This window comes from Oncorhynchus kisutch, linkage group LG14 (genome assembly GCF_002021735.2).
Source record: "Oncorhynchus kisutch isolate 150728-3 linkage group LG14, Okis_V2, whole genome shotgun sequence".
In the NCBI taxonomy this organism is placed as follows: domain Eukaryota; kingdom Metazoa; phylum Chordata; class Actinopteri; order Salmoniformes; family Salmonidae; genus Oncorhynchus; species Oncorhynchus kisutch.
In genome coordinates this window covers 20,924,798-20,937,921 of record NC_034187.2, presented here as the reverse complement: position 1 = coordinate 20,937,921, position 13,124 = coordinate 20,924,798, and the positions used below count along the sequence as shown (strand labels likewise).

Here is a 13,124-nt window from a genome sequence, read left to right as displayed (position 1 = left end):
ATTCATATCAATACATAGTAACAGCACAAGGCAGAGCAGAGCATCAAGTACATGGCAATGGAAAGAGTCAAGAAGTTGCTGTAGTGAGAGGAGGAAAGGATGTCTTGCAACATGATAGGGCTTGTGTATAATAAGAATTGGCGGAATTCGGTTGCTTTCCATCTGTCTTTCTTCCAATCCTCTTGGTTTTCTCTGAAACGCTATTCAATCAATCAATCAATCAAATGTATTTATAAAGCCCTTCTTACATCAGCTGATGTCACAAAGTGCTGTACAGATACCCAGCCTAAAACCCCAAACAGCAAGCAATGCAGGTGTAGAAGCACGGCTAGGAAAAACTCCCTAGAAACGCAGAACCTAGGAAGAAACCTAGAGAGGAACCAGGCTATGAGGGGTGGCCAGTCCTCTTCTTGCTGTGCCGGGTGGAGATTATAACAGAACATGGCCAAGATATTCAAATGTTCATAGATGACAAGCAGGGTCATGGTTGTAGAGGGTGCAACAGGTCAGCACTTCAGGAGTAAATGTCAGTTGGCTTTTCATAGTCGATCATTCAGTGTCTCTATCGCACCTGCTGTCTCTAGAGAGTTGAAAAACATATAGATTCAATGGTTATAAAGATGGGGAGAGGTCTGGCCGTAATAAAGAGATGCTCTGTTTTTTTTGACACCACACTCCAAAAAGTAAGTTATGCAGGCTCTAGTTTTGTCTAATCTTGATATTGTCCAGTCTTGTGGTCCAGTACTGCAAGGAAAGACTTAATTAAGCTGCAGCTGGCCCAGAACAGAGCGGCACATTTTTTCCTTAATTGTAATCAGAGGGCTGATAAAAAAGACTATGCATGCCAGTCTCTCTTGGCTAAGAGTTGAGGAGAGACTGACTGCAACATCTTCTTTTTGTAAGAAACATTAATGTGTTGAAAATCCCTAATTGTTTGCATAGTCAACTTACACACAGCTCTGACACACACACTTATCCCACCAGACATGCCACCAGGGGTCTTTTCACAGTCTCCAAATCCCGAACAAATTCAAGAAAGCGTACAGTATTATATAGAGCCCTAATTGTGTGGAACTTCCTTCCATCTCATATTGCTCAAATAAAAAGCAAACCTGGTTTCAAAAAACAGATAAAGCAACACCTTGTGGCACAACACCTCTCCCCTATTTGACCTAGATAGTTTGTGTGTATGCATTGATATGTAGGCTATGTTTGCCTTTTTAAAGCATGTATGTAGTTCTGTCTTCGAGCTGTTCTTGTTTATTGATGTTCTGTATTATGTCATTCTGTATTATGTTTCATGTTTTGTGTGGACCCCAGGAAGAGTAGCTGCTGCTTTTGCAACAGCTAATGGGGATCCTAATAAAATACCAAAATACCTGGCATCTTTCATTATGCGCACCTGCACATCCTCCATTACCTCACTTATTAACTCTGGCACTCCCTTAGGTCCCTCCCCAGTTAGTATTGGTCCTGTGTTTACGCAAAGACACTACTGTTATATTGTCTTGTTCCATGCTTGTTGTTTTATTAAATGTTTCACCTGCCTCTCGACTCTCAGCGTTTTCGTTACAGTGTGGCAGTGTCAGGCAGAGTGACACAATCCAAACTACGGATTAGTGACCTCTAGTCTGTATGTGTGTGTCAGGGGAGAATGACTGCGCCCTCTCATCGTAGCCACGGAAGTTCACGGCCGACCGGAGTACTGTGGGCATTGTTAGCAAAAAACAGGATCCCCAATTACAGTTAATGGAAAAATGGCAATATTCGTGGTCAATCTTCATGTAAATAAACAATTAATTGCCTTTTATACACCAGATATGTCCTCTTAAAATTGCACACAGAAGAATTTCTGAGGATAAGTAAACAAGAAAATGCTCATCTAGATGCTGCACTCCTAGAGGCCCGGGGGCTTTAATGCAGGTAAACTTAAATCCGTTTTACCTCATTTCTACCAGCATGTCAAATGTGCAACCAGAGAAGAAGAAAAAACTCTAGACCACATTTACTCCACAAACAGAGACGCATACAAAGCTCTTCATTTCGCAACTCTGACCATAATTCTATCCTCTTGATTCCTGCTTAAAAGCCCAATCTAAAGCAGGAAGTACCAGTGACTCGCTCAATACAGAAGTGGTCCGATGACGTGGAATGCTACGCTACCGGACTGTTTGGCTAGCACAGAATGGAATATGTTCCGAGATTCATCATTTGGCATTGAGGAGTATGCCACCTCCGTCACCGGCTTTATCAATAAGTGCATTGACGACGTCGTCCCCACAGTGACCGTACGTATATATCCCAACCAGAAGCCATGGATTGCAGGCAACATCCGCACGAGCTAAAGGCTAGAGCTGCCGCTTTCAAGGAGTGGGACACTAATCCGAACGCTTATAAGAAATCCCGCTGCGCACTCAGACGAACCATTAAACAGGCAAAGCGTCAATACAGGACTAAGATTGAATCCTACTACACCGGCTCTGACGCTCATCAGATGTGGCAGGGCTTGGAAACTGTTAAGGACTACAAAGGGAAACCCAGCCGTGAGCTGCCTAGTGACATGAGCCTACTAGATGAGCTAAATGCCTTTTATGCTCGCTTCGAGGCAAGCAACACTGAAGCATGCATGAGAGCACCAGCTGTTCCAGATGACTGTGTTATCACGCTCTCTGTAGCCGATTTGAGCAAGACTTTTTAACAGGTCAACATTCACAAGGGCCAGATTATCAGGACGTGTACTCAGAGCATTCACGGACCAATTTCTTCTACACAAGCGAACATGGCCAAAGCCGTGACTTAAACGGGAACCAACTTTGCCTCAATTCTAAAGCTACAGAGGATACAAATGAAAGGGATATTTGAGACTTCTCTCTATTAAAGAGATACTTTGGGATTTTTGAAATTAAGCCGTTTATCTACTTCCCCAGAGTCAGATGAACTTGTGGATACCAATTCAAATAGATTACATGTATTTTTCTTCTCACCCATCTACACACAACACCCCATAATGACTAGCGACTACGTTTTTAGATTTTTTTTGCAAATGTCTTGAAAATGAAATACAGTGTTACTTATTGTTAGAACTTTTGTACCGAATCCACTGTGCTGTTTCAGGTGCAACATTTATGGTCATAGCAGTTTGTAGGAGGGAGATTCCAAGATGTGGGAAGTGTACAGGGGGGCATGGGATAGAGGGTTGTGTCGTTTCGGTGGATAAAGTGTGTGTTAACTGTAGGGGTGCCCATGTTGCCGGGGATCGGGTGTGTCCGATGCAAGAGAGGCAGGTTGAGGTGTCTAGAGTCAGAGTAGTGCAGTAGGTGTCGTATACTGAAGAAGTGAAGAAAGAGTAGGGTCAAGGGTGAGGGTGAGGGTTCCCGGAGAGGATCCCTGTGAGTAGTAGATCTGTGCCAGCACAGGAGTGATCTATGGTTCAGTAAGGTTGGCTTCTTAGCGTTTACAGCAATGGTGATCAACTGTACCACAGAAAGAAAATAGATGTTGTGGTGGCAGCTGCAGAGCAGTATTTGGGTATACAGGATTTGACTTCAGAAGAATTACAGGGTGTGTTGAGTGGTGGTGTCCCATCTTCCCAGTCCTTTGGTGTGGTGGTGTAACGATGTTCGTCTGAGGAAGAAGGGGTTGACCAAAGCGCAGTGTGGTACATGTTCATATTTCCTTTAATTAACTGAACACTAAATACAAGAGAATAAATGAAAACCGAATCAAATCAAATCAAATCAAATTTATTTATATAGCCCTTCGTACATCAGCTGATATCTCAAAGTGCTGTACAGAAACCCAGCCTAAAACCCCAAACAGCAAGCAATGCAGGTGGAGAAGCACAGTGGCTAGGAAAAACTCCCTAGAAAGGCCAATACCTAGGAAGAAACCTAGAGAGGAACCAGGCTATGTGGGGTGGCCAGTCCTCTTCTGGCTGTGCCGGGTGGAGATTATAACAGAACATGGTCAAGATGTTCAATGTTCATAAATGACCAGCATGGTCGAATAATAATAAGGCAGAACAGTTGAAACTAGAGCAGCAGCACAGTCAGGTGGAAGTTGAAACTGGAGCAGCAGCATGGCCAGGTAGACTGGGGACAGCAAGGAGTCATCATGTCAGGTAGTCCTGGGGCATGGTCCTAGGGCTCAGGTCAGTTGAAACTGGAACAGCAGCATGGCCAGGTGGACTGGGGACAGCAAGGAGTCATCATGTCAGGTAGTCCTGGGGCATGGTCCTAGGGCTCAGGTCCTCCGAGAGAGAGAAAGAAAGAGAGAAGGAGAGAATTAGAGAACGCACACTTAGATTCACACAGGACACCGAATAGGACAGGAGAAGTACTCCAGATATAACAAACTGACCCCAGCCCCCCGACACATAAACTACTGCAGCATAAATACTGGAGGCTGAGACAATCAGTCGCGTATGGTGCAAACACTGAAACGGAAAACAACTACCCAAAACCCATAGTGGGAAAACAGGCTGCCTAAGTATGGTTCTCAATCAGAGACAACGATTGACAGCTGCCTCTGATTGGGAACCATACCAGGCCAAACACCTAGAAATATAATACACAGAACCAAAACATAGAATGCCCACCCCAACTCACGCCCTGACCAAACCAAAATAGAGACATAAAAAAGGAACTAAGGTCAGAACGTGCCAGGTGGTTAGGTTAGGTTTAGGTTTTATTTTGTGTTTTTGTTTAGTTTTTCCTTTTCCCATTTTGTATCACAAAGCATAATGGATTTATATTATAGTCCAGTTGGGGGCAGTAAAGCAACATATCAAATTCCAACTGCTGTTAAACTCCAAAGAAGAAGAAGAAGAAGAAGAAGAAGAAGAAGAAGAAGAAGAAGCTACTTATCACTATTGGCTATCAGTCAGTAGTGATGTGTCTAGGACTTCCAGAAGCCTAATAATCTGCATGGTTTCCCTAGTCATAGTGGGAGGACCACACACCACATCATTGCGTCACTCCAAATTTGCTTCGATATGATGATTATTATATCAGTATGTGCACATAAAGGCGTTTCCACCGCCATTTCTCACATAATATATTTTACCGATACAAAACGATCCCATCATGTCAAATTAACAAATGATCTGTCTGCATCCATAAAATTGTACAGAAACCTCCTGTTTCCATCACAGCTGCATTGATTTATTTTTTATACGGTATGATTTTACGCGCAAGAAAACTGTGGATGTTAATGTGGTTAATATGATACACTCTTCACTGCTAAAATGATAACGCATATAGTAGACCTTTCTATTAGTAGTGGTGCATTTCACAAGGATCTCAAAATAGCCTGGGTGGTTCCACTCCACAAGAAGAGCAGTAAAACAAATGTAGGAAACTACAGGCCTGTGTCAATCCTCAGCACCTTATCCAAAGTTGTTGAGAGATTCGTTTTTAATCAACTTGAGGGATACCTTCTTGAGCACAAACTTCCTTATGAACTACAATCTCACTTTAGAACAGCTCATTTCACTGATACTTGCCTTATCCACCTTTCTGACCACATTAATCAAGAAAGTGAGAAGTGGAACTATACAGGTATGGTCATGTTAGAATTGCAGTAAGCTTTTGACACTGGACCATGATAATCTCCTGGTGAAACTGAAATGCATGGGTCTAAATGATGTAGCAGTGAATTGGTTTAGGTCTTATCTGACCAACAGAACACAAGTTTGTAATGTTGGTGATATTCTGTCAGAGGCCAAAGAAATATCCTGTGGACTACCGCATTAGGGCCTCTTATTTCTTATATACGTTACTGATATGCCAGATACAGTAAAGTGCAAACTCTTGCTTTATGCTGATGATTCAGCCTTACTAGTATCAGGGAAGGATACAGTTTAGGCAGAGGAGACCCTGAGTAAGGTATTGCATTTAGTTAGAGATTGGTTGTCTGACAACAAATTATCACTACATTTGGGAAAAACTGAATCGATTTTGTTTGGAACAAAACGTAGTTGCTTTGGGCTGACAAGATAATGGTGAACTGTGCAGGCAAAGAGATTGAATCTAAAATAAGTGTATCTTATCGTGGTGTGTCCCTTGATCAATCCCTTTATGGAGACCTGACTGCTGCTAAAGTTCTTTCTAAACAAATTGAAATGTTTATATCGTAACACTAGATATTTTAACATTAATTTTAAAAAGTTCAGATAAAAAACTTCTTGTCTCAACCTTGATTCAGTGTAATTTTGATTATGCTTGCTCTGCTGGTATAGTGGGCTTTCAAAAAAGCTGAAAAAAAGAATTCAGGTCATGCAAAGTAATGTTATCAGGTAAATGCTGAATATCTTCCATAGGACCCACATAGGGGTACAGGAGTTCCGTGGAGTGGGCTTGTTGCCTTTGGAATCCAGAGTGGACCAACTTAAACTTAATCATATGTTTGACATCTTAAATGATTGTGCCCCAGGTTACATGAAAAACCACATGGATATGGTCTATAACCAACACAGTCACAATATCAGAGCTAGTGTTATGTCTTGCAAAATCCCAAGAGTAAACAGTACTGCGAGGAGGACATTTTTCCATACAGGCATTTGTCTATGGAATAGCCTTCCCTTGGAAATCAAGCAAAGAAAAAGTCAAATAGCTTTAAAAAGCAGGCAAAGATTTTCATTTGGACAAGGTTGTCCAAGTAAGAGAAACCACTCCACTGCCCCTTGTGCACCCTACTTCTGGTCAGGTGTATTTATTTGAAGGATTGGTATGATGTGCAATTACTTTCAAGTCATATCCTCTGTGTCCACATTGTACATATTCTTGTATATGTCTGCTACGCAAAATAAATTAAATTAAATCCAGGTGTAGGGTGCTGAGGACAAACTCAGCCTGCTGCTCTCCTCCCACACCCACACCTATTGGGTCCTGATTGTAAGAGTGGAGCCCAGTGTGCACTGCGGGATCCAGAGATGGCATCGGTGAAGCTGGAAGACTGCATTCAAATTCTGGGGCTGAACGTTATTAAAGCTGAAGAGGAAGAGGGAAACCTGTTTATCAAGGAAAGAGCAGGCCTTAATAACAAGAGGGGGTAAATAGTTTGACCAAATTACTATATCCCCATTTTATTGTTAGAGGTAGATATTATCGCATTATGATAGTATTTTAATTTGCCAACAAAATGTTACATTTGTTTTGTTCACCATAGCTTTGCCTGGAGTACTCGAAGATTCTCATCTGAGAGATAGACTTTACTCCTGCTCTGACTGTGGGAGGAGATACTTTCACCAGTCTAGCCTGCAAATACATCAGCGAATACATACTGGAGAGAAACCCAACTCCTGCTTTGACTGTGGGAACAGTTTCTCAAAACTGTCTAGCCTGAAGAATCATCAGTGAATACAAACTAGAGAGAAACCTTACTCCTGTTCTATCTGTGGGGTGAGTTTATCAATACAGTGTAGCCTGAAAAAACATATGTGAATACATACTGGAGAAAAGCCCTTACTCCTGTTGGGTGAGTATCTCTCAATTAAGTATGCTCAAAGTTCACCAGCGAAAACATCAGAGATACCATCACTGCGTCATGTAAACTAACCAATTCAGAGAGTACACGATAGAAGAAGCCTTTAACACTGCTCTGGCCGTAGGAGAGGATTATCAAGCATGTAAAGCCTTCAGTCACCCCAGCACTCACAACTTTTATTACGTTTATTTTAAAAAATAACTTAGAGTAACACTAAAACCTTATTCATGTCTTTTCCAAGACAACATTTAATTGTCTTTGTTTAGTCAATAATCATAGTCCAAAACCTGAAATTAACTTAGCCCCATACATTGAACTGGGGTGTGATGTTATATTATCTACAACTAGAAAAAGCCATAGCAGAGGGAAAAAACTGAACTGTGGATGTACAGTATGTAGGTGTGTACGCAAGTAGGTGAGTGCTTGTATGTGTGTGAATGTGTGTCAGTGTGTATATATGTAGAATTGTTGGTAAGTGGTTGTGTGGTTGTTAAAAATATTATGTTGAATATGATCTATTATTGTTATCCCAGGTAATCCCAACACCCATAACCAAATCAGCTACTCGTTAAACTGACACGAGAGACTATGTAATGTTAAGTGTTCCTGTCTATGTCATGTCTTGTCATACAATATATAGAATAGAATTACCAAAAACTATAAAAAATGTGGACACCAACTCATTCAATGGATTTTCTTTATTTTGACTCTAATCTACATTTTAAACTCAGCAAAAAAAGATATGTCAACTGTGTTTATTTTCAGTAAATATTTGTATGAACATAACAAAATTCAACAACTGAGACATAAAATGAAAAGTTCCACAGACATGTGATTAACATAAATGGAATAATGGGGGGGGGGGTCAAAATCAAAAGAAACAGTCAGTATCTGGTGTGGCCACCAACTGCATTAAGTACTGCAGTGCATCTCCTCCTTATGGACTGCACCAGATTTGCCAGATTTGCCAGTTCTTGGTGTGAGATGTTACCCCACTCTTCCACCAAGGCACCTGCAAGTTCCCAAACATTTCTGGGGGGAATGGCCCTGGCCCTCACCCTCTGATCCAACAAGTCCCAGACGTGCTCAATGGGATTGAGATCCGGGCTCTTCGCTCGCCATGGCAGAACACTGACATTCCTGTCTTGCAGGAAATCACACACAGAACGAGCAGTATAGCTGGTGGCATTTCCATACTGGAGGGTCATGTCAGGATGAGCCTGCAGGAAGGGTACCACATGAGGGAGGAGGATGTCTTCCCTGTAACGCACAGCGTTGAGTTTGTCTGTAATGACAACCAGCTCAGTCCGATAATGCGGTGACATAACGCCCCAGACCATGACGGACCCTCCACCTCCAAATCCATCTGCTCCAGAGTACAGGCCTCGGTGTTACACTCATTCCCTTCGACGATAAATGCGAATCTGACCATCACCCCTAGGGAGACAAACCGCGACTCGTCAGTGAAGAGCACTTTTTGCCAATCCTGTCGGGTCCACTGACGGTGGGTTTGTGCCCATAGGCGACGTTGTTGCCGGTGATGTCTGGTGAGGACCTGCCTTACAACAGGCCTACAAGCCCTCAGTCCAGCCTCTCTCAGCCTATTGCGGACAGTCTGAGCACTGATGGAGGGATTGTGCGTCCCTGGTGCAACTCGGGCAGTTGTTGTTGCCATCCTGTACCTGTCCCGCAGGTGTGATGTTCAGATGTACCGATCCTGTGCAGGTGTTGTTACACGTGGTCTGCCACTGCGAGGACGATCATCTGTCCGTCCTGTCTTCCTGTAATGCTGTCTTAGGCGTCCCACAGTACGGATATTGCAATTTATTGCCCTGGCCACATCTGCAGTCCTCATGCCTCCTTGCAGCATGCCTAAGGCACGTTCACACAGATGAGCAGATGGGCATCTTTCCTTTTGTGTTTTTCAGTCAGTAGAAAGGCCTCTTTTAGCGTCCTAAGTTTTCATAACTGTGACCTTAATTGCCTACTGTCTGTAAGCTGTTAGTGTCTTAACAACCGTTCCACAGGTGCTTAACGACCGTTCCACAGGGTGCTGAAAAAGCGCTGTTTCTTTTTTTGCTGAGTTTAGAATAATAGTGAAGACATCAAAATGATGAAATAACACATATGGATTCATGTAGTTACCAAAAAAGTGTTAAACATATCAAAATACCTTTTGTCTTGATGACAGCTTTGCACACTCTTGGCATTCTCTCAACCAGCTTCACCTGGAATGCTTTTCCAACAGTCTTGAAGGAGTTCCCACATATGCTGAGCACTTGTTGACTGCTTTTCCTTCACTGCGGGCCAAATCATCCCATACCATCTCATTTCGGTTGAGGTCAGGTGACTGTGGAGGCCAGGTCATCTGATGCAGCACCCCATCACCCCTTCTTGGTTAATAAGCCCTTACACAGCCTGGAGATGGTAGTCATATGCTGGTTAAATGTGCCTTGAATTCTAAATAACTCAGTGTCACCAGCAAAGCACCCCCACACCATCACATCTCCTCCTCCATGCTTCACTGTGAGAACCACACATGCAGAGATCATCGGTTCACCTATTCTGTGTCTCACAATGACACAGCGGTTGGAACCAAAAATCTCAAATTTGGACTCATCAGACCAAAGGACAGATTTCCACTGGTCTAATGTCCATTGCTTGTGTTTCTTGGCCCAGCCATGTCTCTTCTTTTTATTGGTCTCCTTTAATAGTGGTCTCTTTTCAGCAATTCAACCTGATTCATGCAGTCTCCTCTGAACAGTTGATGTTGAGTTGTCTGTTACTTGACCTCTGATGCATTTATTTGGGCTGCAATTGTAGGTGCAGCTAACTCTAATGATTTTATCCTCTGCAGCAGAGGTAACTCTGGGCCTTCCCTTCCTTTGGCGGTCCCCATGAGAGAACGTTTCATCATAGCGCTTGATGATTTTTGCAACTGCACAAACTGACCGTCATGTCTTAAAGTAATGGACTGTCGTTTCTCCTAGTTTATTTGAGCTGTGTGTATATATATATATATATATTTTTTAAACACTTTTGGTTACTACATGAATCCATATGTATTATTTCATAGTTTGATGTCTTCACTATTAATCTACAATGTAGAAAATAGTAAAAATAAAGAAAAACCCATGAATGAGTAGGTGTGTCGAAATGTTTTACTGGTACTGTGTGTGTGTATATATATATATATATATATATATATACACATACTTTGGTTTATAATTAAATATAATGAAAACAAAATGTAAATATTGTAAAATAGAAAAAAGAAAGTCACATTGTATCTCCATTGTTTAATACATGAGAACTGCTTTAAATAATGTGAGTGTAAAAGTGCAACTCTTTTCCTTGTTTTCTATTTGATTGTCTATTGATAAGACTGACTGCTTACCAAGTGGCACTGCTCTACTAAACTAGCTGACATGTTAACCTCTGAACAGTGAGATCCACTATGGACACCACATGAAAGTATAGCAGCAGTGCTTCCACTTGGATTCTGGTAGGTTGACTAAATTATGGTTTTATGTACTCACCCAATACATTTTTTTCTTCTGTACCATCCAATAAGTTTATCTCCTTATGTGCAAGGTCCCATTCTGCTATTTTACCACGTGTTCCATTTTGAAAATGGTTTTCCTAAAATATGTCTGGGAAAGAATGAACGTTTACAGTATGTTCTTTTGTCACTGTTATGGAATCAAAAGTCTTGTGTACCCTTCATTTATTATTTTGCTGCTGTGATACACCTACATTTTTGAAAATGAATGACGCCAAATTTCTACCAGAGCCTCTGCTTGACATTTTCACATTAGGGACACTTAATAGGGAGGGACACACTCTTCTGGGATTTTCGTAGCAGGTTATGAGAGCATTTTCTAACCTTAACCTCAGTCACCTAGCCTGCTACGAAAAAGTAACTTCTGTACCGAAGTGTAATGAAAAGAGTGTTTCCCATTCTCAATAGCCAATAACTGCAGTTATTAGTTCTGGACAGTGGAGAGTACTCTTGGGCAATTTAAATTATTTAATGTTTTGTTCAGTTTTCTGGGGTCGTGGATTGGCTGTTCTTTGTTTGGGGTCGTATACCATATTTGATTGGCTATCCATGCTGTCACTGAAGTGCGCTATTCATAGTTGGTTGATGTGCCCACTAGTTAGGATTCGCTGTGTGTGAAACAAGTGTTGATGCAGGTGTGAACGGGTTTACTTCGTTCTGCTTTTATTACTGTGTAAGATGAACTTCGAAAACGCCATCTACATTCTGAAAGACTGTGACATGCACAGTATTTTTTTCGGTCATGGGAAACTATATATCGCCGTGATGATTTGTTATGGGTAGAGCCCCAACAACGTTCGGCTTATCTTCGATGTCTCACGGCATTGTTCCGTCTTGACCAGGCATGCAAGGTCCCATGAGAAGAATATTGAGTTACTGCGAACGCTTGGGCGGTGACCACTAATTTTAGGATTTAAGAACTGGGAGGGAACGTGTGAAGTTTCTTAAAATGGATATTACAGTGTCAGAGTTGATGGAAAACTTCATGGATACCTCGCTCGTGGTGTGGGTAAGTAACCTAGACTAAATGTAGTGCACTCAGAGCAAGTGATCCATGGCTGAGAATAATTCCGCTGTGTTGGTGTGTCCTAGTAACCTAATGTTAGCCAATGTATTACATTTTGAACGGGTCCGTCTCCTAAACCAGTCCTGGTGATATGTTTCACTTATGTTTCGTTTTTCTGTTTCTCACATACAGTAGCAGAGTAACTGATGGGATGCGTTACCATTATTCCACGAGAAATTCCATCATATGGTGGTGGAAAACGCTATATCAAGCACTGATCCATAATCTCCCATTTCAGTTGGGTTGAGATCTGGTGACTGACACACACTTTAAACACCCTATCCTCGTTTGAGACCCCTCTTTCAAAGTCACTGATATCTACTAGTCATGGAAGCCAAAAGAATGAGCAACTGGGCATTTTTATACATGACCATAAGCATGATTGGACATGAATTGCTTAATTAACAACACCTGTGTTGAAACCACTGCTTTCAATAAACAGTACCAGTCAAAAGTTTGGACACCTCATTCCAGGGTTTTTCTTTATTTTTACTATTTTCTACATTGTAGAATAATAGTGAAGACATCAACTATGAAATCATGCATATGGAACCATGTATAACCCAAAAAGTGGTAAACAAATCTAAATATATTTATAGTTGAGATTTTTCAAGGTAGCCACGCTTTACTTTGACAGCTTTGCACACTCTTGGCATTCTCTCAACCAGCTTCATGAGGTAGTCACCTGGAATGCATTTAAATTAACATGTGTGCCTTGTTTAAAAGTACATTTGTGGAATTTCTTTCCTCAATGTCTTTGAGGCAATCAGTTGTGTTGTGACAAGGTAGGGTTGGTATACAGAAGATGGCCCTATTTGGTAAAAGACCGAGTCCATTTTATGGCAAGAACAGCTCCAAATAAACTTAGAAACGACAGTCCATTACTTTAAGACATGAAGGTCAGTCAGTTTGTGCAGTTGCAAAAACCATCAAGAGCTATGATGAAACTGGCTCTCATGAGAACCGCCACAGGAACAGAAGACCCATAGTTACCTCTGCTGCAGAGGATGA

The 13,124-nt window shown here is 41.7% G+C and overlaps 1 protein-coding gene across 2 annotated transcripts in view; it reads left to right on the top strand.

Moving 5' to 3' along the window:
* Positions 1–11,633: 11,633 nt before the first annotated feature.
* LOC109904194 (protein Daple) overlaps positions 11,634–13,124 on the top strand; it is a 106,738-nt gene continuing 105,247 nt past the window's right edge. For both annotated transcript variants that reach the window (XM_020501397.2, XM_020501395.2), the window contains exon 1: positions 11,634–12,056. Coding sequence is in view for 1 of the 2 variants with exons in the window: in XM_020501395.2 (XP_020356984.1) it covers positions 11,997–12,056 (60 nt within the window). In the remaining variant the exon portion in view is untranslated. The remainder of the gene's footprint in view (positions 12,057–13,124) is intronic.